Source organism: Myripristis murdjan, chromosome 15 (genome assembly GCF_902150065.1).
Source record: "Myripristis murdjan chromosome 15, fMyrMur1.1, whole genome shotgun sequence".
Classification (NCBI taxonomy): domain Eukaryota; kingdom Metazoa; phylum Chordata; class Actinopteri; order Holocentriformes; family Holocentridae; genus Myripristis; species Myripristis murdjan.
This window is the reverse complement of record NC_043994.1, coordinates 4,160,429-4,186,880: the sequence shown is the minus strand read 5'-3', so window position 1 is coordinate 4,186,880 and position 26,452 is coordinate 4,160,429. Positions and strand designations below refer to the sequence as shown.

The window sequence follows — 26,452 nt, the reverse complement described above, 5'->3', positions numbered from 1 at the left end:
AGATTTCGCGTAAATCTAAAAGTTTTGATGTATTTTTTAAATTATTTGATACACTTGAAATGAACGAATCCCTGACGTCCGATAGGTGGCGGTGCTGCCAACAGCCACAATATACCAACGAAGAAGAAGCAGAAGACGCGGAAGAGGCGGAGGGTAGAAGAAAAAACAGAAGTCAGCTGACTGCTAGCTAGACAGCGATTTGAAAACAGCACAGACGTCCAACTTTCACTGAGATACAGCGGAATTATTGCTCACACGGGGTTGAATATTTCCAGCTCCTTCAGCCAGTGAACTGTAAGAAGAAAACAACACTCCGGCATGAAGGGCCTGTACTGCCGAGCCGCTGTGAGCGAAGCTGAGGCCAAATTCATCATCCAGGAGACGGTGGGTCGTGTGTGTCTGCCTCTGACTGAACATGGCTGGTGGTACTGGATAACAGGGCTTTCATTTCATTCTTATCTCACCTTATTCCAGAGTAATAACCGCAATAGGTCAGAAAAAAAGGGAATTTGAACAGTAATTTTAGTGGGCTCAAATGAAGGCAGGCCCTGCAGCTGTTCAGTCAGTGATGTTACACAGAAATGTCTTGGCAGTCCTTAGGGCTGCACGATATGGACAAAAATTCATATCTCGATATTTATGCCAAATATCTCGATACGATATACGATATGACTGTGGGTTCACACTTACTTGAAAGTGGAGCAACAGTGACAATTAAGCATTCTTCTCTTCTTCATAAAAATATCAAATAAATGTAGAAAATGCCGTTACTTTGCAAAGTATTTTATTGATCAGAACAGATCAATCACTGTCACTGGCTGCTTTATGTAATGGAAGAAAAGGTGTCTTCAGTTTGGAGAGAAAACGTGAACATGTGGACATGTCTTTGATGCAAACACTGCCCCCACACACCCATTTTTAGACCCATTTTAGTGAGGGGCCAGGGGATCTTCAGGGGGAGATAAAAGGTCATGAAGATGCCACATAGAAGTGGGGTTCATCATCTGAAAGCTGCGACCCTGAAATCAATTTTGAGATGCAGCTCAGCACTGTAAGTCAGGTTTTCTTAGTCATAAATCTGAAATAAAGATTGTTATTTTAAGGTGCCTATTTAAAGTTTGAAAGTTTGTAGTGTATACAGTGTTAGAGCCTTATGATCCACGGATATGATGGCTGTTCCGATGTGTATTCATGTCTCAAATGATATTGCAGCAGTTTTTGGGTTTGTGACACAGATTTGGTGCAACATTTGGCTATTGTCGGCCATCGAAAATGAATAAAAATCATCCAAAACCTCTCCAAAATACCACATTAGGGCACCAAGACCGTGAGGAACACCATAGAAAAAAAATATTCTTTGATTTTGGTGTCAGAAACTTTCGACATTTGGAGATTTCTGTAAGAATTGCATTTTTTGGTGATGGGATGGCGAGCATTCTGTTCTGAAAACTGCTCCGAAACTGGATAACCACACATCCTGTGACACAAAGTGCATGGGATTAACACAGTCATATCAAATCAGTGATGTTAGACAGTATTGCAATGGATTTATTATCACACAAGCTGCTGTCAAGATGCACTCTTTACCCTGCAGTACTCTCATGTAAAGTCTTGGCTGCGTTGATAAATCCAGAATCTCCTGCAAGTTCCCCGTTGTGTTTCGATGTGGTGATTTGGGTGGTTATGGAGTAACTGGTTATCCTTGTCCGTTTTATCATATATAATTGATTTTCCTAAAAAGATAGATACCCCTGGGAGATCAGTGGTTAATGATGATGAGTTCTTGGTGAAGTGCTGCCGTCTTGACTGTGTTGAAAGCTGTGATGGACTGTGGTGGTTTGGTGTTTCCTTGAAGCCTCAGTTGATACATCGACCTGACAACGGTGTTTTGGTAGCCGGCTGTCGTGCGCTGTTCAGAGGCAGAAAGTGATGGACGTTTTAAGTGTGTGTTGACCTCAGGCGTCACAAGCATCCATAATGTATGTCACAATCTGTTTCTGTCTGTTTATCCGCCTGTGTCTGTCTGTCTGTTATATAATGGACGCCATTCATTATATAACCGAGGCTGTCTGTGTGTTTGAGTTTGTCTGTTTAGATGTGTACCTGCCCGTCTGTTTCTCTCCTTTGTAGTGGCTTGAATGATTGCTTCCGTCTGGTTTCTCTCTCCAGACTCTTCCTGCGGTGTTAGACAGCCACCAGGTCAGGGTTCAGGTGAAGGCGTGTGGACTGAGCCCACTGGACCTCAAGGTACCACACTTATTACCTTCAGTAGTAGTTGTAGTCATTTGTTTGCAACACATTTTGGAATCAAAGACGATGGCAGAGTTGATGTTAAGGTGACTGCTGCCACTTTTGAATTACAGTCCACAGGAGAATAGAAAATAAAGTGGATATTCAGCATGAAGAGCCTACCAGACAGATACTGTATAAACTTCTAGCCTCTCATATGAATCAGGATTGGGAGGGTAAAAGTTGTAGTGTTTCGGAGTAAATAAGCATCCATTCATGTAAAATAGGGAAAATGACGAAGGGTATCTTTTTTTAGGCTACAATACACAGGGTCTTACCTTATTTAAGCCACCAATAAAGTTGTTAGACAGTCGAAAACCGTGGCTCTTGATATGATTATAGTGATTATAGTTATTATAGTGACTACTAATATACCCTCCCTCTTTGTATGTCTGTCTCATGCTCTAGTTGCTAGATGACCTGGGGATCCAAAGAGATTTAATTCCTGTTGGCAGAGAGGTGGCTGGGGTCATCCAGCAAGGTCACACACACACAAACACACTACATGATACATGATTGATTTGTTTGAGGAAATAACTAGTGCTGTCATAAGTCGTTGTCAGTATTAAGCTGGAGTTGGTTTTATCTGTGTGTTTGCCTGCAGTGGGATCCAAAGTCTCTTTCTTCCAGCCTGACGATGAGGTTGTAGGTAGGAGATGTACTTTTGTTAACCTTTATTTACCCAGGGAAGAGTTAGTGAGCATCTGTGTTTAGCAACTCACTCATTCAGTCTTAACAGTACAACCTAAGTCTCTGATGTTATTAGTCCAGTAATTTTTGGCCAAAATTGGGGTCAACCTAGGACAAATTGCAAGAGAAGCAAACTCAACTGATTTTGTATCCTCAGTTTGTCCTGAGTGAGGGAAAAAAAAGTCCCAAGAAATCCCACTGGTGGAAAGTTTTGAAAATCACCTATTTATGGCCACATATTACCAAAAAACACTGTTTTTAACACACGGGAAAGGGGTTCAAAATTTTACTTTCAGATATCACTATAAAAATTCACAAGATGATTACACACACAAAGACAAGAAAAAAAGTCAATTACAAGTTCTTTGAATTATTCTGTTTACACATGCATATCACACATTTTCTGATTTGATATGCGCTAATAAGGAATATAAGAAATAAATGCCAGAACAGACATTTAAACAGTGAATTAAAAGGTTACTATATACATAGTAACCTTGAGGTTACTATGTATATAGTAAAAGGTTACTATACTATACTATACTATATATAGTAAAAGGTTACTATATACATAGTAACCAATGGGATTTCTTGGGACTTTTTTTTCCCTCACTCAGGACAAACTGAGGATACAAAATCAGTTGAGTTTGCTTCTCTTGCAATTTGTCCTAGGTTTTTTCATAAAATGACTGGACTATATGCCCACTTTGTCTTTCCAGGTATTTTGCCGCTGGACTCTCCCAGCTCTGGCCTCTGTGACACCATTGACGTAGATGAACACCATCTAGGTAACACACACAGCAGCACCAGTGGGAGGGTTTCACCAGTTGAGTGGGTGAAGAGGTTAAAGACTCTTCCAGGCTGGCAGCTGCCCACACGCTGTCTAACCCTGGTTGCTTATTTGTTTTCAAGAGTCAGTCCAGAAAAAACAAGCAGTCAACATTATGCACTCTCCTCCAAAAAGTTGATTACTTTTTAACTGTTCTGCTCTGCGGCCTTGGCTCTGCTCTTTATTTATGTAATGGAAGAAAAGATGCTGCCAGTTGGAAAGGAAAAAAAAAAAAACAGAAGAGTGTGAACATGCCTTTAGTGCAAACACTGCCCATGTTGTTAACCTCTGGCCTCCTCCACTCCACCATCATTTTTTAAACCCATTTTAGTGAGGCAGGGGCAGGGGATCTTCAGGGGGAATTAAAAGGTCATGAAGTTATAGAAGTCATAGAAGTTGGTATTCATCATCAGAAAGCTGGGACCCTTAAATAAATTTTGACATATAAGTTTTCTAGTCATACATCTGTAATAAACATTTTTATTTTCTGTTTAAAGTGCCCCTTCATATTTTGGCCTATTCATATTTTGAAATTTTCTAGTGTGTATGTGTGTGTCATAAGTTGTTGCAGCAGTTTGTGGTTTTGTCATGCAGGTGCAGTGCAAAATTTGACCAGTTTTGGCCCCACGAGAATTGATAAACATGGTCAAAAATCCCTCTGAAATACCACATTTGGACATTAAGACCCTGAGGAACACTGTTGGGAAATGCATGCTTTGATTTGGTATCAAAAAGTTTTGGCATTTTGAGATTTCTGTAAGAATTGCATTTTTTTGGTGATCAGATTGGTGCGCATTCTGTTCTGGATATTGCGCAAAAACTGCATGGGATCAGCAGAAGGTGGGCATGTTTGCAACTGGGAGACCCGTGGGTGCCCATAGAACCCATTTTCCTCTGACCTCATATCTTGAGGTCAGAGGTCAAGGGAACACTTTGAAAAATGACCATGCCAATTTTTCACTCTCCAAAATTTAGCTGCTGACTGACAGCTATAACGTTCTAATGGATTCCTTAGGTTGCCTAGTTTCATATGATGCCAGTATCCTCACTGTGGCTTTAAAACAGATCCCAGTACAGCCTCTGAACGACAGTGGGTCCGATGGAGAGGAGTTGAAGAGGTTAGGCAATAGCTGACTCTGTTTTGAAGCTGAAGATGAGAAGGATAGAGAGAAAATGTGAGAAAATCCACTTATTAGCAGTTTAAAGGGGATTTCTACCAGAAAACAGATTTTACATGTCATTCCTATTATCTATCTTTATGTCAGTCTCTCTCAAAGCTAGAACAAAGCAGACAACCAGTGCTTTAATCAAGAGGCAAAGGCCCATGGAGTAGGAGGAAAACTGCTCTCATCGATCTGTGTTTGTGTGTGTGCATGTCCTCCAGTTCACAAACCAGAGAAGCTGAGCTGGGTGTGTGCGGCAGGAGCATTACGAGACGGTGTGTGTGCTTACACCGCATTGCACACGCATGCACGCATGGCAGCTGGTCACACACTCCTGGTCCTGGATGGAGCCAGCGTACGTAAACATGCCAAGATGATCATTGTGTTTGTGTGTGTGTGTGTGTGTGTGTGTGTGTGTGCATATTGAACCCAGTTGTCCAATACTCCTTCTCCTCTACCTCTCCTCTAGTCGTTTGGCCTGATGTGCATCCAGCTAGCTTGTTACCACGGAGTGAAGGTCCTTACCACGTCACACACACCGCAACAAACCTCATTCCTGGAGCAGCTGAGGCCCAGTGTAGGTCAGTCCAACCTGACACAGTAATGTCAGATATTGTTGATACGGCTCGACAGCATCAGTGATCTAAATCTGTAACCAGTTTCCATGGATTTCGTCATGAACAGTCAGCAAATGCAGTGTGTATTAAACCACACACAGTATTTCTGGAACACAGCACAACTCTGCTCCCCTTTCGTACTATTTTCATACTTTAATCCCCCCCTCTCCCTTCTCTCTTCTGTTTTCCCACTCTTTCCTTACTTTTTTCCCTTTCCTCTGTTATCCTCAGGGGTTCAGGATCCTCTAGTAGGTGAGATCTTCCACTCTAACTTTCATTCTTGCTTCCTTGCTTCAGCCCGCAACAAGATGTTGGGTGTAGGAATTGAAATGCAAAATAACCTTGATTGAAACAGTGTAAAAACAGATGGCAGATTTTCAGGATTTTTAATGATGTCCCTACCAAAACAAACGCTAACATAATGTCTGTGTGCCTTTATGCTTGAAGTCAGGGTGATTCCAGTGTATGACAGCTCCTCAGACCTGCTGTCGGTTGTTTCGGAGGAGACAGGAGGATTAGGAGTGGATATCGTCATAGACTCCGGAGGTAAACACCTGTCTGTGTGTCTGTCTGTCATTTAGTCAGTCTGACTGAATGACAAAGAAATCCTCACAAGAAACTTAAACATCCACATTCAAAAACTTGCAAGTGTGTAGAAATCATAAAACCCAGCATTTGCGGGAATTCTGTATCCAAGTGCTGGAGCTGCACAGGAAGTGAACTGCTGCATATCTGTGCAAAGCATCCAACAAATGAATGCACGGGATTTTAACAAATGGATACAGAGGAGTCTGAGGATCCTAACAGTGATCAGTTGAATTGTTGGCAGTGCTGGCGAGAGAAAAACAGCGTTGAAAATGATTGGGTGTGTGGGAAAGTTGAGTCGGCATCCAGTAACAGGCGAGACAAAATGAAGACATGAAAAAAAGGGATTGAGACCAAATTACAACCAAGTGTGTGGGTGCTAAGCTATGTGTGGAAGCTCATATTCGTCAGCCGGCATCGAGAATATTACTACACAACATTTTGAAAACGGTAGAAAAATCAGTGGCAAATCAAAGCAATAAACACAATGTAAACAAAACCATTTGTAGGCATCAGTTGTGTATTCCTCCCGTTTAGTTTGTGTACACTGTGATTCATAAGTGATCAGACCATTTTAACTGTGTGTGTGTGTTTTCTCAGTTTGTCTGCACGAAGAAGAGCCAGAGGAGATGAAGCTCCTCCCACACAAACATGACATCATCAGCGTGCTGGGAGTGGGTGGGCACTGGGTCACATCCCACCAAGACCTGCAGGTATATCACAGCTGTGCAGTACAAAGCAAACAAAACCATGTAGCTGCTGCAACAAGCTTTAAATACACGTATCATCCGTGTCTCATTAACGAGACTTTAAACTCTCTTTGTGTTTATAGTTGGATCCTCCGGACAGCAGATTACTCTACTTGAAGTCGGCCTCTGTCTCTTTCCTCAACGCGGATATTTGGACAGCTTCATCTGCTCAGCAAGGACGATACCTCCGTATCCTGTACACGCTGTCTCTATCAAACACACACTCAGTCACACACACACAGAAACAACCACTCGTGCTTCCCTTTTCTGTCCAGTTGATTTAATCCATGCAACTTATTTCCAGCTGGAATTAATCAAAATTAATTGCATAGTCTGAGTTGCTCACTTTGTTCTTCTCAGACTCAAACTTGGGTCTTTTGAACTCTCTCCTTCTTTCTTCATTCAACTGTGGGTTTGTTTTCAACTCTCATTACTCCTACTTACTTGTCTTCTGGATTACTCCGTATAAACATTTTTACAATACAGTTTCCTCTTGCCCAAATTGACTTTTTAAAAAAATCTGCATTTTTTTTTTTCCAGTTGTCTTCAAAATACAATTTACACTCTTTCAAGCATTCTATCATTTCAATTCAGTTGTACTTTAACCCCCTCAACCACTGCTGCATTTAGTACTTCTTCAGGTACGTCAACCCCCTGTATCACTACTACTGCTTTTTTACACATTTTCAAGCTTATATATACATTTTTACTTTTACAGCTTTCACGCATTTTCAAACAATAATTGCCAGCACTCAGCAATTTTCAGAGATGGTGCTCCATACATTCTGCATACACACACAGCATAAGGCACATGAGCATGTGTTGTTTAAAATCTGTGCGAGTCTTAACAGCACTGTGTCAGATATTCTGAAGGACATTGTGGAGAAGATGTCGGCTGGAGTGCTCAGGTAACACAAAGAAAAACCTCCTCGTCGAAACCAAAAAAAAAAAAAAAATGTTCAAGCTGTTCTAGGGAAGATCTTTATGTAAGAAAACACCCGTCTTATTGACATGTCCCTTCCTGCCTGATGGAGACCTTGAAGGTTCATCCCGTTTGTTTGCATGCAGTTCGCTGTTGTGTATACACGTCTCCTCCCCACAGGAAGTGATGAATCAAAACTTAGCAACACAAACGGCCTGCTCAACAGTAGTGAGCAAATGCTTGTTAAAAAAAAAAAAAGAAAAATCTGGACTCATCAAAGTTAGATCTTTTACGTCTCCTGTTTCTTTGGTGTAAAGTGATCACAGAGCAGCCAGCTTGATAAACATGAGTGTGTGTGTGAGCGGTTTACTGACATTACTTTACAGGATTTCTGGGTATTGGTGTTCAGTATTTTCCAATGGCTACTTCTCGGTACTTTTACTTAGCAGTATATTAAGGCTGGGCTTTTTGCTATAAATTATCAGTGGAAATGAATCTTACAAATAACGTATCTTCTTAAGTAACGTGATTGTGAGCCAGCTGATGTTCAGAAAGCTGCACATCTCTCCGTAGTGACACTGGAGGGTGCGGCTGTGCGTTTAAACCCAGACGTTAGTGTCTCTGTATGGCCCCAGGCGGAAGGATGATTGATCTCCCTCATCTTTCTCTCCAGACCACAGCCCGAGGAGGCGGTCCCTCTCTACGAAGGCACGGTTGCCATGGAAATGGTCCAGCGTCGTCAGAAGAGAAAGGCTGTTGTTCAGCTCTGACTGCGCTACCCACATCCCACTGGCATATCAGGCAACAGAGCCCACGATCTACTAATGTGTTGTGGGAAAAGACTGGAAACCACATCTAACCACATGTCTAGTTTTGGTCATTTTTGTCATTTTACATTACGGATTTTTTTTTTTTTTTTTTTTTTTAAAAAGCCAAACAAATAAACAGTATTCACGTTGTGCACTGAAATCACCGTCACTGAGTTTGTTGTACATGAGCGGCGAGATGAGTCATGGGGCTCACAGCGGTCTCAGATGATGTAGCTCACATATTGACTGGTGGGACTGGATTGCTCATGAATCGATGACGTTGGGGAGAGATGATGTGCACGTGGGCTGTGTTGAGACAACGGAACAGAACAGCCTTACTCGCCTTTTAACACTGAGAACTGAGTATGCCAGACATCTAAAGCTCCTGTTTCTATATAGTGCTGTGTGCGTGGTACCAAACCATCTGCAATAAACAAGTGAATGTGTTTCGCTGACTGTTGATAATGGTGATTAAAAACGACACTTCATTACAGACCAGGTAGTCAGGGGATAAAAAGCACACAGTCTATAAATGTCTGTTGTGCTTTTTCCTCAGTTTGACGTGGAACTTTAGCTCCCTGCTTGAGGCGGACCCTCCCCTGGTTTAGCCAAAATCCACTCAGCTGTGTCCGACGTGCCAGCTGTGACGGACACCGAAGACAATGTGACTGACGGAAGGGCCGGAGCACCAATCAGGTGTCAGCTGACGGCACTGTCGTCAGGTTGGCATGACAACAGGTGCTCCGGCTGTCCTCGCATGCCTTGCAGCACCTCCAGACAGCCTCCCAGGATGCACCTCTCCTCCTGTCGCAGTGACTTGACCACATTCAGCTGTTCTCGGATTGGCTCGTCACACTGTTGAAGGAGTTGGGATATCTACACACACACACACACACACACACACACACACACACACACATTCATCAGGCATTTTAAAATCCAACAAAGGTTAGTGTTTTACTGTCTGGAAAACAGTTTGCTCTTTTGAAGATATTTCAGAAGGGACAGATAGGGGGGTGTATGTACAAATAAACCCACCTTATCCAGTGCTGTGTGTGTGTCCTGTAGTAGTGTGTGACAGAGTGTCCAAGCTGCCTGGACACTTTGCCTCTCTCTCTCTTCACACACCACCTGGCCGAGCAGCACCGCCTTCCACTGAGGACTGTGCAAATACAAATAACATTATTCATTTGTTTATATCCATATCTACCGCTGATCTAGACAGATCCACAGATAATGCATGCAGATGAATTAAATATTCCAGAGCACAGAGTTACAAATATAGATTATAGAGCAGAATAAACAAGCAGATCTTCTCTTGACTGCACAGTGAAGTGTGACTGTGTGTGTGTGTGTGTGTGTGTTAATGTTGAGTCTTACTACAAGGTCTGTGGCAGCGCCAAAACTCTGAGAGCCGTCATCAGCCTCCAGCTGGGACCTTCACTGGATACAGTCAGATTACTGACAGAGTGAGAGAGAGAGAGTCAGAGCCAGCTGATGCATCAAATTTTGAACTTATTCCCATTTCACATATAAAAAATAATTATCCATTGCTTGTAAACCTCTGATTACTCACTGTGGTTTAATATCCTGCTTGGTTTTTCTGTAACATTCTAAACACTTCACACACATAAACTTATAAACATGGTAAAGCAAAAACTACACACAAAAACAATACAATTTCGATATACAGAAGTGTAAATAATAGAATAATATACAAATAGATGATACACAAGATTGTTAATAATATGATAATAAATGCAGTTAACGGCATGTCACATTGTGTTCATTACATGTGAGAACAAGTATAATTCAGCTATGTAAATGAATTTCAGATACACAAAGTATTTGATATCTTTTCATGTTATATGGGCCTCTGAATGATTTCCAGTAGCCTTCTGTTTGTTCCTAATGTATGTGCTCACTGAAGAGTTATCGCATTCTTTGCTTTAGCTCTACTGTTTCCTTTAGAAAGTGGGCAGATGGGAGTCTTACTGCAGGAAGTTGTTCTCTTTCAGAAACTTGATCTTCTGCTCCAAACTCCTGTCACCTCGCATAACCTCACAGAGCAGACCTGGGAGGATGAGGTACAGACTTTAACAGCAACTAAAAACAGCTTCCAGCACAGCATAGCTCTGTATATTAATAACTATGTGATATCCAATCTCTCACATCTATTGATCATTTAATAAAAATAAATAAAATATAATGGATGCTAAAAACTGGGCTATGTAATTTTAAAACATACCACATTTAAGAGAAGCTGGTTTCACACACAAGTATGTTTTTTTTTATGATTTCACTGTTTAGTGTTACAGCGTCATGAACTTGTAAGAAAGTCTTGTTTGCATGTGAAAAACAAAAGCATGCTGTTAATAACAGACTATATATGTTTATGTGTATTGTCCTCAGATGACATTTTTGGAGCAGCTTCATTGACAGAGAACTGAAGACTGACTGTGGCAAAATATACACACTATGTTTTCTTCTTTCTGACTGTGGCTCACCTGTGTCCACATAGACAACACTGTGGGGGTTGCCAGGGGCAACAAAGCCATACTCCAACAACAGGCGCTGGTTGTCATGGGAACCGTAGTTAATAAAGGCCTGCTGGAAGCGCTGTATCCCTGAAATCGTCCTGATCTCATAGCATCCACTGACATCGTTGAAACTGGCTGATACCTGGAGCCAAATTCACAAAATATTTACATTTCTACGTCTTAGGAGTTAAGATTAGAGTGGGTTTAGGGTTAGTTTAGGATATGTGTTAAGTTTATGCGTGTAGTGGAGGAGTCAGAATTAGTGGCTGGAGAATGAATGTAGCAGTCAATGGAGGATCCTCATTATAATTGACATACTAGCAGGGATAAGTGATACAGACAAAATCAAATCAAATATCACAGTATCTCTGATGTAAAACAATAATATTATTGTGAAGATGTTGTAGGGATGACTATTGGTGCTCTCAGAAGATATTTACACACAGGAGATTTTTGATAAACAATCATGATTAATGTAGATATGATAACCAAGCCGGTAGAGAAAAATATTGGAACAGTTAGAACGATCTGATAAGTTCAAAAAACTTTATCCTTTTACTGTGAAGCAGTGTTTAGAACCAGTAAAAGACAACAATTACGCCATATCATGATACTATACTATTTACAAAATCCCAAATGGCATCAAATGAAGCTTAAAATTGAAAATTACTGATAGAACCTTTTAGAGCCATTTATAGTGAACAGTCCTGGGAAACAAAAGGGTGTGTATAGGAGCCACCTATTCACAATATACATACGCATAATAATGTATACGAATTACACGTATTAATTAGATACACACATGATGATGCTTGTACATGTGTGTATGTGTGTATGTGTGTTTACAATGAGGTCAACCTTGATGTCAGGCCGGTGGTTGAGCAGGTCCAGGAAGGGAGCGAGAGCACAAACATCCTGTCCAGACAGGAAGTGGCTGGATGGGCGGGACATGAAGACAGAGCGCGTGTTGACGCTACACCACGCCCACCTGGAGGAGAGAGGCACAAGCAGGTGGGATGCAGCAACTTCATCAACCTGAGTGACAAAACAGTCTTCTAAAACACAATGTCTGCTTCACATTCCCACATTAACATGCACATTCATACACAACAGAGGCTGCCTGCAGCGGGCCAAGCTGCCCATCAGGAGCGGTTATGGGTTCAGTGTCTTGCTCAAGGACATTTCCACACGCTCTCTGGACAAGCCGGGAATCAGACAAGGAGCCTCCTGGTGACCAGACAACCACTCAACCTCGTGAGCCATGCTGCCCCACAAACTGTGTCAATGTGTGTGTGTGCCAGGGAAACACCTTAAAGCCTCATAGGTCAAGACCTCCTCCACAGGCTGGCTCAGGATTGGCTGCAGGGATCTGTATCACGGGAGATTACAGTCAATCAATCACAGATTTGAAACTGAAAGACTAAATTACTTCAGTAAATTATTTCAAGGTATTTGTTGAATTTGAATTTGATTAATTTATTGTAGCTCACACTTGGACAATTTAAACTAATGGCTTTTCCTGTTCTGTCTTTCAGACTCACCTGAAGAAGTCCTGATTGGACGCGTGCAGCTCTAGCACCGCCTCCCTCTGCTCTAAGGCCCGCCTCTGCACACCGATTGGCAGAACAGCCATGACCTCATCAGGGAAATAAGCAGGGCAGGTGTAAGTGGTGGGCAGTGCCTCGATGTAAGGGAACCAATCAGAAGCCTCGCCGCTGTGTCGCTCGCACACCAGGAAGACACAGAGAGCCAATAGGGGGGAGAGGCGGGGCTTCCACCTGTAGAAAGACAAGCAAAGTCACAGATTATTGGCTGACGTGCTGTACAGGGAATGGTGGTGCACTTAAGTTTACTAGTTGTAATGAATCATCGATAAACAATATCCATATAAGTTTCCTTTTCAATGACATTGTGTGTAAATGATTGGAACAGTGACCCACTCTATAAGTAAACAAGCAGTAGTGATGTGAATATTATTTGATATGGTGTCCCTCAGTTTATTTGGACAGCTCTAGCCTGGTTTGAGATGCTGGCAAACATTTACATGACATTTTTCTGACTTTACCAGTTGACAAGGACTGTCCAACTGCAGCCTGGAGCAACAGCATCTGAGTGTGTATCCTCACCTCTTGATGTAGGGTCCCAGGTAGCTGTCCAGAACAGTCGTGGTTGTGAGGAGGCAGGACTCCGGCAGGGAGATCAACAACTCGTCTGGCTAATGGATAAACAGAGGCAGAGATTTCAACGATGTACTGTAAGCAGGACAGCGTTCTTGTGGTCTTGAGCTATAAAAGCATCAAATTGCATCAAATCGGTGGACAGTCCCCTGAAAACGGGGCCATCTGCTCAACAACAAAAAAAAAAAAGAGGAATATGCACATGATCTATCAGTGAGCCAGTATGATGATGAGAACCATGCAGGCTAAACCATCAAATTATGTGCCTACTGCATGTTTTTTTTTTTTTTTTTTGTCAGTTAAGTCTAAAAGGTCCTCACTTCAATAGGAATTTTGCATACTGCACCTTTAAATAATCACACTCACTGAGTAACTGATGACATAGCATATAATTCACTATCATTTTCTATGCTTGCAGACATTAGCCATCTGAAGTCATCACTGCCCTGTGGGTTCACTTGGCTTACCTTTACTGTCCTCTTGACTTGTAGACCTCTGCCTGTGTCTGAAAAGAGAAACAAGTCAGATACAGGGAGGACACACACACACACACACACACACACACACCCCCATCAGGATTCCTAAGCCCTACCTGTGAAGTGGTTTGGCTGCAGCAGGGTGGAGGTGAATCCTCGCTGGTGAAGGAACTTCATCAGACGCACATACAGCGGCTGATGACAGAGGGAGACTGGACAAAGAGACAGACACACAGACGAAGAGAGAGACCGGTGGCCTGACAAGTCTGTCCTCAAGGGCTTACAGCAAGAGAAGAAACAGGAGCAGAGGAGTTTATTTACCTGACTGAGCAGGGTTTAATAGTTTCTGCCTCCTCTTCCTTGCAGCTCGTCCGACTCGACGGCCACATCCCCCCATGACGTTCTGCCTATAGATGAATATCAAACTTGTTAATGAATTATCTATCTGTGTATTTAAGACTTACATATGAGCTTGCAAATAATCCAAGCTGCCTACTAAGTGGATGTCAAAAAGAAGTTGAAGTCGTGGATAAATTAAGTTTACATTTGCATGATTTCTAGGGATATCAGTTAGAGTAAGGGTATATGAGAGAGAGCAAGAACAAGGTAGGATAATCAGTTTGCCAGAACACATATTATCTCAATGATGCTAAGCTAAGCCTACAATATAAGAATATTTACTCATCTCAAAGATCCAATACATTCATATTTTATTAACCATGAGCAATACAGAAGGCTGAGTGAAAACCTGAAAGGAAGAAGAAGGAGAATATGATTCAGATCATAGAATGAGGGTATTTTTGAGGAGTAAAAACTCCCCAGTATATGTCAGAGTGTGGCAGCTGACATTGCTTTGACATCCACATCAGAGAGAGATGTCACTTTAGGATCTCATCACAACTTTATGTGCAGCAGCATGTGTGACTGTGCTGCCATACACCTACAGCTTCAAGGCTGTGCAGTGCTCTGTCCAGGCAGTAGACCCAAAATGTTTCAAAAGCCTGAGAAATGATCACCTGACAGGATTCATCTATACTGCTGAGGACTGAACCATATGATACCATATATTTAATTTATTGTCTATACATACTACACGTTTAATACACTAATAAGGAGATTTTGGCAAACATGATATAGCATCTCACTTAGAGTGACAACCAGCCCCAGTCTCCCCTACTTACTGTGACATGAGGGACTTACCCGCTCTGGTTAACACTTAACGTCACATATCACGTCAAAAATCCCACCGAACAACGTGCCTAAATCATGACTCAGTTAAGTCACACACGAACTACAAATACAGTCCACACATCGTATCTGATCCTGATCCTGATCCCGCACGGCGGGTCTCCACCACGTGGTTCGTTTGTTTTTCCGGGTATGCGCGCCGATGCTGCGCACAGCTACCAGCAGCGTCCCATTCCCCATTCCTTCGCTGGCTTTTCTCCGAGCTGCGTCCCGCTCTGCTCTCTGCTCACCTCCTGCACACTCACCGAGCTCCCAGCACACCGATCCCAGGTAAGCAGACTGATTTCACTTGTTAGTTAGCTGCTGCATAGTTTGTGGTGATATGAAAGTGTGAATATTTAGTTAAAGTTGAGAGTGAGTTGGCCTACTAACTGCATATGCTAAAAGCAGCCAGTCAGCGTTATGTAACTGAAGCCCTGATATCAGCCCATCAGGTCACTGTGTTTGGTTTACAAAGAGAGAGAGAGAGAAAGAGTGAGAGAGAGAGAGACTTCAGTCTTTGCAATCTCCATTAATTGACTGATAACTCCTTTACTTTTAGCATTGATTAAAAGTAATCAGTCTATGAGCTATTATCGCTTGGTTTCTTACTTTATATGTTTTTGCAATATGCAGATGCTGTACTAGGCCACGTTTCTTCAAGTGGCCTAATTGTAAAGCTGTATTGTATATTATTGTGCATGCATACATAGGTCTATATCAGATGGGCACTTGGAAAAGGCTTCATCACACCTCATTTTCCTGATGTCACTGTTTGAGTGTTTCTGGCTCTTCAGTTTCTGCCGTATCATGCTTCATCTCCGGCCCTGCCCATCACCATGTGGGACAGAGTTCATTCAAACTTGTCAAGTGTCTGAGTCATGGTGAGAAGCAGAGGAAGAGGGAAAAAGGAAGAGCTGAAAGCAAAACCTACTGGTACTATTTTGTAATGTAATAATGCTTAAATAAACACACAGACTTGGGTAAATTTGCTTTTAATTTGACTGGGAAATTCATACATATGGTTGAAAATACTGGAGCAACCACAGCTCTGTTGATGAAACTTTTTTTCCAGATAAAATCATTACCATCTGGATTGGTACTGGCATTCTCTCTTTGTCTCTCTCTCTCTCTCTATGTCACCATGACTCAGCAGTTTATGATTTTATTGAATGAACTCTCCTACCAGGGTATTAATTAACTCCCTGTGGGTACAGAGGACAGGGTGGCTGGCTGTGACTGCCAGTGTGAAAGTGTGTGTTTAACATGTGGGTTGAGCTGATTATGAGTATTAATGTGTTTGTTTACATATCGATGTGTGTCTCTCCACAGCCATGTCTCCCAGGGTTGCCGTAGTAACAGGCAGTAACAAGGGCATTGGCCTGGCCATAGTCAGAGCGATGTGCAAGCAGTTCCAAGGAGATGTTTACCTCACCGCCAGAGACAGGTAGGCAGAAAATAGTAACTCATTACCTCCTGGATGTGTGACTGCAACATTTCAGGTAAAATAAACTATTCCCTGTAGACCGCAAAGGTATTATTCATTACCACATATCTCTCAGCCTCTCATAAATGGACATGGAAGCAAGTTTCATAACTTAGTTCGTGAAAGCCCACAGGCAAATTATGCCCGTTTTATTTGACTCTGCAGATTCAAACTTACTTTTACACCAAAATACCAAATGACTGATTGCTTGAAAATGTCAAACAGAGTTTTGTATGACAATGCAACATAACCAGCTAGTGAACAAAGGAGATTTAACTGCAAACCGTCTGACTGCAAGCTTGATGAACTGTCATTTGTTGGATTGCAATTCTCATAATGTACTGTACATCCACCGCCTCACTGATATAAACACAGACATCTTGCCCTCAGTGAACAAGCGCACTCTTTTTAGGCTAATTGGTGAAAAATAATCGACTGAAGGTCCAGGTATCAAAGTGTCATGATACAGACTAGAGGTGGTCGTTGTCTTTCCAGCGGTCGCGGACAGGAAGCCGTGGAGTCTCTGGTGTCCGAGGGACTCAAGCCCATGTTCCACCAGCTGGACATCAATGACCTGAACAGCATCACCACCGCAGCTGCTTACTTCAAAGACAAGTATGGAGGAGTGGACGTCCTCGTCAACAACGCTGGGATAGCATTTAAAGGTGCGCTTAGTGTTAGTCGTAATAAGGCGAAGCAAGTTCATTTGTATGGCACATTTCAATAACAAGGCCATGCAGTGTGCTTTACATAAAACGTAAAGCCAACATTAGGCAATGATAAGACATTATAGTACAATTAAGAAGATTTAGTTACAAAAAATAAGACAGGAGAATAAAACAGGAGAGTAAAAGTTACAGTGCAGTGTAAGATAATATTCATAAGCTTCAGTTTTGATTTAATAATAGGCAGTGGCGAACTTCTTCAGGCCTTTATTTAAAGTTTCAGCAAACCTGCAGCTGTCTGCAGGTGTCAGATATGTGGTGCATAAAAACTGAAATGTGATCCGCTTTTTTGGTTTAAGTAAGGACTCAAGTAGCAGTGTTCTGAATCATCTGCAGCTGTCTGATTGATTTTTTTTTTTTTTTTTTTAGAGAGAGATACTGCCACAGTAGTCAAATTGACTGAAGAGAAATGAATGGACACGTTTTTCCAAATCCAAAAATGCTACGGCTTAAGTCCTTTAATTCTTGATATATTCCTCAGGTGATGGTAACCTGTCTAGCAGTAGTGGCAGGCAGGTGTAGCAGCACACTGCATGTTTGAGTTCATACATAGATAGATAGATAGATAGATACTTTATTCATCCCGCAGGAAATTCGCAGTTTTTCAGCAGTATCCACAGATTACAGATTAAATAAAATAAAAAAAAGATAAAAAAAAATAAAGAATAAGATCTGAGTACAACAGAATAAGATCTAAGTACAACCCAGTGTGCAAAAAGCAATGTGCAAAAAAAAAAAAAAAAAAAAAAAAAATCTGGGCTGCTTTCATCTGCTCCTCTCTCTCTCTCTCTCTCTCTCTCACACTCACTCTCTTTCAGTGGCCGACACCACTCCATTTGGCACCCAGGCTGAGGTGACTCTCAAGACAAACTACTTTGCCAACCGAGACATGTTGACTCACTTCCTGCCCATCATCAAACCTGGAGGTACAGTTCAGTCTCAGGAAGGTTAGACACTGCCGCCTGCTCATGCCTGTGTATTCACCAATATCAATTTACTTTGTGTGTGTGTGTGTGTGTGTAGGTCGCGTGGTGAACGTCTCCAGCTTTGTAGGCCTCCGCGCCCTCAACCAGTGTAGCCCCGCCCTGCAGGAGCGTTTCCGTAGCGAGGACCTGTCGGTGGAGGAGCTGAACGGGCTGATGCAGCGGTTTATCGACGAGGCCAAGAGGGGCGAGCACAAGCAGGGGGGCTGGCCTGATACAGCATACGGAGTGTCCAAGACGGGATTAACGGTAAGAGGAAGCAGTCAGTCGGCAGCAAAGACTCAGGAAACAGGTTCCAGCTTGTAAAACACAGACTAATGCATAACAAATCAGTTTGCTGAGGCCTCTCTGTATTGACCTGTGTGTATGTGTGTGTGTGTGTGTGTGTTTAGACCCTGTCCATGATCCTGGCTCGTCGTCTGTCTAAGGAGAGACCGGGTGACCAGGTAACTACTGAAATACAGCAGCTTTACATAAAATATCAAACCAGAACTCTGGAGGAAATGTTTCCTAGCTGTCAGCTGGACAATATACTCTTATCAGTTTGTATTTTTAGACATTTATCTTACGCTCTTATTCAGCGTGTAGAGAGTGAGCTGGGAATAATGATAAATGGTGTCCTCTACTGTCAGCTGGAATACAGTGAATTTATATCATGCACTCCCTAAATAATAGTGTTCATTTTTGTTCCCTGGCAAGCCTTGCCACTGACATGATATTTTGTTGTAGATACTGCTGAATGCCTGCTGCCCAGGCTGGGTGCGCACAGACATGGCCGGGCCCAAAGCCCCCAAGTCACCAGACGAGGGCGCCGAGACTCCAGTCTACCTGGCCCTGCTGCCGCTGGGAGCCTCCGAGCCTCACGGGCGCTTCGTCTCTGAGAAACAAGTGCAGACATGGTGAAGGAATACAGGGCTCTGAGGTGTGTGTGTGAGAGAGAGAGAGAGAGAGAGAGAGAGAGAGTATGTGTGTATCTGTTAATGCTTCCACATCATCACCTCCAGAGAAAATGGATTTCAAACTCCACCATCTGAGAAATGTAACGCAGCATCACTCGCTCATATTACAGCTATTCAAGTTTGGAAACAGAGTGCAGCACTGGGAACAAAAACCAGAATCAGCCCCAGCCACCTCTGTTAACAAATTCTGTTAAATTAACTCATATGCCGTAATAATCATGAAATATTTTTGCTAACTGGAAATCCTGGTGTCTTGGTTGAAGCTGTATATATCCTTTTTCACTCTGCCTTTGATAAATTGAACAGTGTGAATTTTGCCTTAAATGAAAAATTTGTCTTATTAGATGGGAATAAAGTGCTTGAAAGAGAACTAAAATGTGTGTCAGTCAAATGAACGGCTCCATCCGGCAGTTTGGAGGAGGTGCAGCAGTAAACTGACCACTGGAGCTGTGGTGACAAACTTTCTGCTGGTTATATTCTTTATGACGCACTACTAAAGTTAAGTTTTTGTTAAACACTTGGAAGCAGTGGGGCATCCTGTTATCTTTTGATTGTAATGTTTAAATAGTTCCACCACATATTCACATCACATTGGAGTGAAATGCTTTTAGAAGGAGGATGTTTAAGATTTCGGTGACAGGGCAGCTGTTTTTTTTTTTTGGGGGGGGGGGGGGGGGGGGGGGGGGGATAAAGGGGCAGTTTGTATATTTTTAGGTTATCCTCTCGTCGGCATTGCTACATTATGATCGACCTGTGATGTGACTTATTATCAGAGCTCAGGGTGACCGGAGCCAACAAACAGCCCCTGCAAACAGTTTATAAGACCATCAACTGGGTTTCACTAATTTCTCTGCTCCCTTGCCTTTGTGTGCAAACTAAACGATGAGATCCTCAGCTATGATGTATGTTGATTTTCAGTTCCTGGGGTTCTTTTGACTCGCTAACTAATAAAAGGTGTGGTAGATCAGATTGTGCCAAACCAAAATCAGAGGGACATTTCATAGAGGAGCTGCATGTATCAACTCTAGCATATCCATGATTACTTTTTATAGATTTTTACTTCTTCAACATATAACCATCTATATTGCTGAGGTTTAAGACAACAGCAGCAATCAGTAGCAATCAATAGTAAACCTTTTGATCCTACATGTTTTTCATGGAATGCATTGTATAACTAATGTTTTTTTTTTTTTTTTTTTTTTTTTTTTTTTTAATTTTTCTAATTGTTGGTACATTTGAAATAAAAAATACTCAGCATTAATAACAGTAGCCCTGGCTGGTGTGATCATGTGTTAACTTCTTTCTTGATTTTATGTTGCCTATTTTACCTCTGGCCTGGGACCTCAGATGAAAATTAGACTTATGGTTAATTCTGTAATATTTACAGGTTTCATGTCAATGGAGAGTATACCACAGACCACACAGGAGTTGTTTTGATTTCTCAGTCTACTGAAGGAAATTGATTACAGTTACATTTCTCAGTCAAAGGTATGTGACAGCTGAACTGCACCGGGCTAAAATAAAGAAAAATCAAATGTAATTCATTGAATGAGTAATTGTATACTTGGATTCCAATTATCACCCATCGGGATTTTTTTTAAAATATTTTTTTAAATTTATTTTTGTTTTGTGATGTATGATCATCGGACTATATGTGCAAAATGATCCATTTTAGAGGCCAAAGATATTTGTTTGTTACTTTCTCAGAGCTCAGAACAGGCATGAGATACAGAGGGCAGTTCACACATTTTGACCACTCAGGCTTCCTTAGTGCATAATCAGGTGTAAACACTGATAAGGCAGATCTTAAGGCTGGTAAAGAATTATTAAATAGCTTCACTAAAAGTTGATGTCTGAGTGCTCGGCTGGACCAACCACTAAGGTCCACACTACGGCACTTCTAATGAAACAGCACCTTCTTCTTCTTGTTTTTGTCACACAACACTTTTCATGCCCTAAGATGCCAAAGAGTATTAAAACAAGAGAGACCCTCGGTAAAGAGCTGGGTTGTGTGTTACCTTGGTGTTACATGAGTCCACATGGTGGTGAAACCTCCTCATTAGCTGCTCTGTGCTCCCCTGGGCTGTCAATACCCAACACTGTGTGTGTATCGCTCCATTCACTTCCATAGTGCGGCATGACAGGTCCCAAAAATACACACAACGGACGCAAGCAAAGTGGATTATGCCAGCATAACAAACAACAAGTCCTGGTTCCCATTTTTTGAGGAAATGTAAGCCGCTCTCTGTTGACATTTTCCTATTTAAAATTAGAAAGTAGATCCAGCAGGCAGCATATGCAGGAAAATTACACATTGTATCCTTGTGTCAGGAAGAAACCACCTGATATACTTTCCCAACTTGCAAATAATTGTTATTGCATGAGGAAACTGGGTATCGGGACTGAAGAAAGAAGCGATCTAGCTGCTTTAGCTGTCACAGATCTTGGGCAGTGTTACCTGTTACATAGAGGTCGAACAGTACGGGAGAGTGGGGTAAGTAGTGCCAATTTTTACTTAATGTGCCTTTAAAGCGAGGGGATTACAGTAATGCCTCCAACTAAAATATGCATATATAATTTAGGATGTTGTGCATCCCTGGGAACAATCACTTTGGATCTTATATAAACTGTTTGAGAAATATAGCTTTCGAAAAAAAAGTGGTTTTGTGGCACAACTTGCCCCCGGTGCGGGGTAAATTGTGCCATTAGAGAGAATACACTGGGGTAAATTGTGCCATTGATAATTGAAGTAAAACAGATCATTTTAATCTCAAAAATGATAATTCTATATAAAAGCAAAACAAATTCAATACAAAATTATTTATTTAACATTTATTTCTTATTTTAACAAGATCACAGGTCACTTTTCTATAACAAGGCCAAGTGCCACATGAACACATACCCAGAACAAAATAAAACTTCCAAAATGAGCACCTGCAAATCATCTTCATCTGAATCTGAATAGTTTTAGTGATCAAAGGTAAGAAGACAATGTACAATAACAATAAAATACAATAAAGTAATATATAGTATGTAATCACAAGTTGTGCCACTGGCACAACTTACCCCAAGGCCCTTCGGCACAAATTACCCCAAACCCACCATTTTGAAAAAAATGCATCCCCCAGCTGTTTTGAGCTAACATCATGCTAACTGTATAGACTCATGGTGTAGCTTACTAAAGTACTAAAACCTGTGTGAACTGTTTTCAAAGTTTTCTATAATTGTTCAAACACAGCAATCAAAAAACCTTGATCATAGAAATTTTACTTTGGAGGGCAAAAAAAGGTTTTTTGAACTTAAATGTGCTTACCTCTCAAGCCATGTGTCTCCCATCTTTGCAGGATGAGTGAAATGGATGCCTCTTCAAAAATATGTGGTCACATGACCAACTTCTTCTATGGTTTTCTAGATAACAGGGGTGGCACTACTTGCCCCTTGGCACAAATTACCCCACTCTCCCCTATTGAGTGGCTGTGGATTACGGGTATACACTACCTTGACTTTTTGCATATTTTAAATGTTAGTCCTGCCACAGAGGGGAGAGGGAAACAGGAAGACCTTCAGTGTTACTGTTCCCAAACATACTTGATGTAATCATGGGAATTCTCCCATCAGCCCCTGCTTCCAGCTGGACATTTGCCATGGGAACCAGGCGAGATTACTTTCTTTTCTCCCAGGGTGCCCCTCTCTTAAACTATGCAGCTTTTCTCAGCAGCCTGCATGTCTGCCTGCCTGGATATTTGTCAGCTGTGTGAGAAGAAAGGGAGGAAGCTGGGGAGTCAGATTGACTTACGACCATCGAGGCGTTTTAGGAATCTGGGCCGCTGAGGAGGGTTTTCAGGTGATGTAACACACTCTGTCAGCCATGTTGGTGGGTCTTGGTGACGGTGGCTGTGCAGAGTCTTGTGTTGCCAAATCTGGCTTTTGACATTTTTTTACTTAAGAGAGGAGAAGAGTGCCTTGGACGTTGCAACTCGTCTGTCTCAGTTCAGTTGGATCATTTCTGCTCTGTAGCTGACAAGGAGCCAGTAATTTTACCATAAATAAATCAGATCAATTTTGTCCTTTGATAACGTCAGCTTTGCTCATTGAGCTGTCACAGCAAACAAATCTTGTGTGCATAACAAGCCAATATATTTTCATAGAGGCACACATTAGTGGTTGGTAGTCACATGTTAAGATTAACCCTTTGAAACCTGAGCAGATTGGCTTGATTTCCTTCAAAAATATGGGGAAAAAGACAGTGAGCAATGAGGAAAAAAAGAAAGAACAACCTGAAAATTGAACCAAAGAAAGAAAGAAAATTATTAGAAAATTACAAAAAAAAAAAAAAAAAAAAAAAAAAAAAAAACGAGGGAAAAAATGTCTAATGGCCAATTTTTTTTTTTTGTACTTCAAGTTACCGGGCTAAAATAAAGGCTATCTTTAACTTAATTCATTGAGTTAGTAATTGTATACTTGGATTCCAATTATCACCCATCAGGATTTTTTTTTTTAATTTTTTTTTTTTATTTATTTTTGTTTTGTGATGTATGATCGTCGGACTATATGTGCAAAATGATCCATTTTAGAGGCCAAAGATATTTGTTTGTTACTTTCTCAGAGCTCAGAACAGGCATGAGATACAGAGGGCAGTTCACACAAGACAGGAAAAAGACAGTGAGCAATGAGGAAAAAAAGAAAGAACAACCTGAAAATTGAACCAAAGAAAGAAAGAAAATTATTAGAAAATTACAAAAAAAAAAAAAAAAAAAAAAAAAAAATGAGGGAAAAAATGCCCAATGGCCAGTTTTTGGGTCATTATCTTTTTTTCTTTTCAGACATCTATTACAGAGAAGCTAACACAGCAGCACAGGGTTGTGCTGGCTAGTGGGCTCAACATTTTGGCTGGCATCAAAGCTACAATCTTTAAGCAATCAATCAATTACACCAATAATATTACACTTGACAGTTTTTTTCCTTATACCCCACTATTGAATACTTTGATTTTGTCCCAGTTACCAGTCCCAAAACTCCACAGTAAAGGCATCATTGCCTTTTTGAATTGCCTCTGAAAATTCCCATTTGCTATGGGCTTTAGAAAAAATTATATACTTATAGATATAGATTTTGCCTAGTTTTATCTTGTACATGTACAAATGTATTATTATCAACCCAGCAGAAACACCTAAAAGAGACCATAATAAAGGTAAAAACTATTGTATAAGAAAAAATTTTTTTTAATGCTCTCACTGCTAATAATAACCATCCATACTTAATATCAAGCATACATTTTCCGACAGTACAAATTTTAAACATTTAAGCTTCTGCAAATAAACAGAACACTTTACATGTCAGTGGTGACAGAAGGAGTAAAAGGTAGTGCATTATGCTTTAGTCCAATAGTAGCAATATCCATTATGATAGACTTTATAGTAGTTAACTTAGTTATCACATGGTATCCAAACTGATTAGGCAACCAAACAATTACCACATTAAAACATTATAAACGAAAGAAATGATAAATAGTAAGCAATAGCTGTAGTAGTTTATAGATGCCGCTAACAGCACTTCAGCTGAAAATAATGTCAGCATAATGTGCATGCTCCAAGCTTCATATTTTTGGAGATTTATTTATTTATTTTTTTACTCAGAACTTAAATGTGCTTTAGCGAGCCAGGCTCTGGTTCAGTGGATGAAATAGCCTGCTGAACTAGTAAATCAGGCAGTGCTGTAGTCAAAAGTCAAACAAAACATTCAGTCATGTGCTTCGACTCATGGATACATGGGTGATGAAAAATAAAATAAACACATTTTTCTTGTAAAGTGCCAATAATAGTAAAGTGGTAATAAAAGCAACCTACATTATTGTTAACTATTAACCATAAACAGCAGGCAGGACCCTAGAACTGAAAGTGCTCTGTTAACCTGCTGCCTTCCAGTATGTAGTGCTGTCACTGACATTACACATGCCGCCATACTTTCTGCTGCTTCCTGATGGAAATATGGCACAACAGCAAATGCAGTTCCAGCTAATCAGTAAAATTTTGGCTGGTTTGGCAAAGGATTTAGTTCTGCAAGTAAAACCTCAATCACTGGAGGCTTAAAAAAGTTCCCGAGGCCCTCAGCGTTCAGACGTAAGGCTCTAATGTTGGTTTCCTGGATATGTTCTCGGTCTGTAAACAAAACAGCTTGTTTGACAGCATCATCACAGCTTGTCCATGAAACAGACCTGGGAGCTGAATCCTCCACAGACCAGGCAGAGAGGCTGGTCCTTCATCAGTCCAATCATGACGACCTGATAACTTACAAGACGAGATAAAATAAACTTCATCTAGCTGAGAGGATATTGTGCGTAAATGTTCCTCTCAGCAGAAGACTTGCCCAGCCGAAACTGGCAGTCTCTCTAAGTGAAAAAAAAAAAAAAAAAAAAAAAAAAACTCCCTGTTCTCAGCTTGGTTGACTTGGCTGAGTCTTTAAAGGCAACAGTAGACTCAACAAACTCTCACTACAGCACATTTTGTTCCCTGATGGGGGATCAAACCGAGCCTGTGGCAGTGGCAGCGCTGAACTGTGACTGCTACATCACAAGGGAACAAACCCTGAGAGCCGGTGATCTTTTCAAACTGCACTGATCTAACGGCCGCATGTTGCAGTATCAGGCCAGTTCATATCTGTAGGAAACAGTGAAGGGAAAGGTTGTTTGCTCTCAGGTGAAATCAAACATCGGTGCTCCAAATGAACTGCATTGTCTCCGCAAGTACATTGGAGATTCAAAACATGTCAGTACAGACTTGCATGGCAGTTTGAAGGCCTCAAAGTCCAGTCAGTGTCTTTGGTAAGAACAGCCAGGAGTCTGCTGCACAGTTTTGTTGTTGCCCCACTTCTGAACGTCTGTCTGGCTGATTCATGGCTGTTGAACACAGGTACGGTCATGAGGAACAGTCTTTTAATCATTGGCTCAAAGGACAGACAGAGAAATATCAAGAGGTGCAGGCAGACAGTTTTAAGCCTAAAGACAGACAGACAGACAGACAGACAGGATTAGTGTTTATACTAAATGGGAAGGCTCTAATTCCTCCAGCTGTCTTACATGGGAGGGCATACATGTGTGTATGTGCATGTGTCAGGTTGTAAAATGGCCTGATAGATCTGTCAGTTTACACTTCATCAGATCATCAGACCCTTGAGTGTGTGTGTGTGTGTGTGTGTGTGTGTGTGTGTGTGTGTGTGTGTGTGTGTGT

General features: G+C 41.4%; 3 protein-coding genes across 6 annotated transcripts; 2 read left to right on the top strand and 1 right to left on the bottom strand.

Moving 5' to 3' along the window:
• The first annotated feature begins 143 nt into the window (after window positions 1-143).
• On the top strand, window positions 144-8,750 carry cryzl1 (crystallin, zeta (quinone reductase)-like 1). Of its 2 annotated transcripts, XM_030070264.1 has the most exons (13): window positions 144-384; window positions 2,170-2,247; window positions 2,698-2,770; window positions 2,894-2,938; window positions 3,699-3,767; window positions 5,193-5,326; window positions 5,441-5,552; window positions 5,820-5,840; window positions 6,036-6,134; window positions 6,774-6,886; window positions 7,006-7,111; window positions 7,785-7,830; window positions 8,518-8,750. In XM_030070264.1, the coding sequence occupies exons 1-13, from the start codon at window positions 319-321 to the stop codon at window positions 8,612-8,614; spliced, it is 1,059 nt and encodes a 352-aa protein (XP_029926124.1). In that variant the 5' UTR covers window positions 144-318; the 3' UTR covers window positions 8,615-8,750. The 2 variants fall into 2 exon arrangements, with proteins under 2 accessions (XP_029926124.1, XP_029926125.1); XM_030070265.1 differs by lacking the exon at window positions 5,820-5,840.
• setd4 (SET domain containing 4) lies at window positions 8,725-15,244 on the bottom strand. Of its 2 annotated transcripts, none has more exons than XM_030070260.1 (13): window positions 15,028-15,244; window positions 14,168-14,253; window positions 13,963-14,058; window positions 13,838-13,875; window positions 13,320-13,408; window positions 12,735-12,971; window positions 12,503-12,562; window positions 12,052-12,181; window positions 11,161-11,335; window positions 10,649-10,727; window positions 10,034-10,114; window positions 9,692-9,815; window positions 8,725-9,529 (listed from the first exon to the last, which is right to left on the bottom strand). In XM_030070260.1, exons 1-13 carry the CDS (start codon window positions 15,033-15,035, stop codon window positions 9,353-9,355), a joined length of 1,380 nt encoding a protein of 459 aa, XP_029926120.1. In that variant the 5' UTR covers window positions 15,036-15,244; the 3' UTR covers window positions 8,725-9,352. The 2 variants fall into 2 exon arrangements, with proteins under 2 accessions (XP_029926120.1, XP_029926121.1); XM_030070261.1 differs by having other exon boundaries at window positions 15,047-15,244.
• On the top strand, window positions 15,210-26,417 carry cbr1 (carbonyl reductase 1). 2 transcript variants are annotated; one of them, XM_030070267.1, is made up of 9 exons: window positions 15,210-15,364; window positions 16,406-16,520; window positions 17,055-17,224; window positions 18,103-18,210; window positions 18,308-18,516; window positions 18,660-18,713; window positions 18,997-19,197; window positions 23,059-23,062; window positions 26,400-26,417. In XM_030070267.1, the coding sequence occupies exons 2-7, from the start codon at window positions 16,408-16,410 to the stop codon at window positions 19,168-19,170; spliced, it is 828 nt and encodes a 275-aa protein (XP_029926127.1). In that variant the 5' UTR covers window positions 15,210-15,364; window positions 16,406-16,407; the 3' UTR covers window positions 19,171-19,197; window positions 23,059-23,062; window positions 26,400-26,417. The 2 variants fall into 2 exon arrangements, with proteins under 2 accessions (XP_029926127.1, XP_029926126.1); XM_030070266.1 differs by lacking the exons at window positions 23,059-23,062; window positions 26,400-26,417 and having other exon boundaries at window positions 15,224-15,364; window positions 18,997-19,731.
• The last annotated feature ends 35 nt before the right edge of the window (window positions 26,418-26,452 follow it).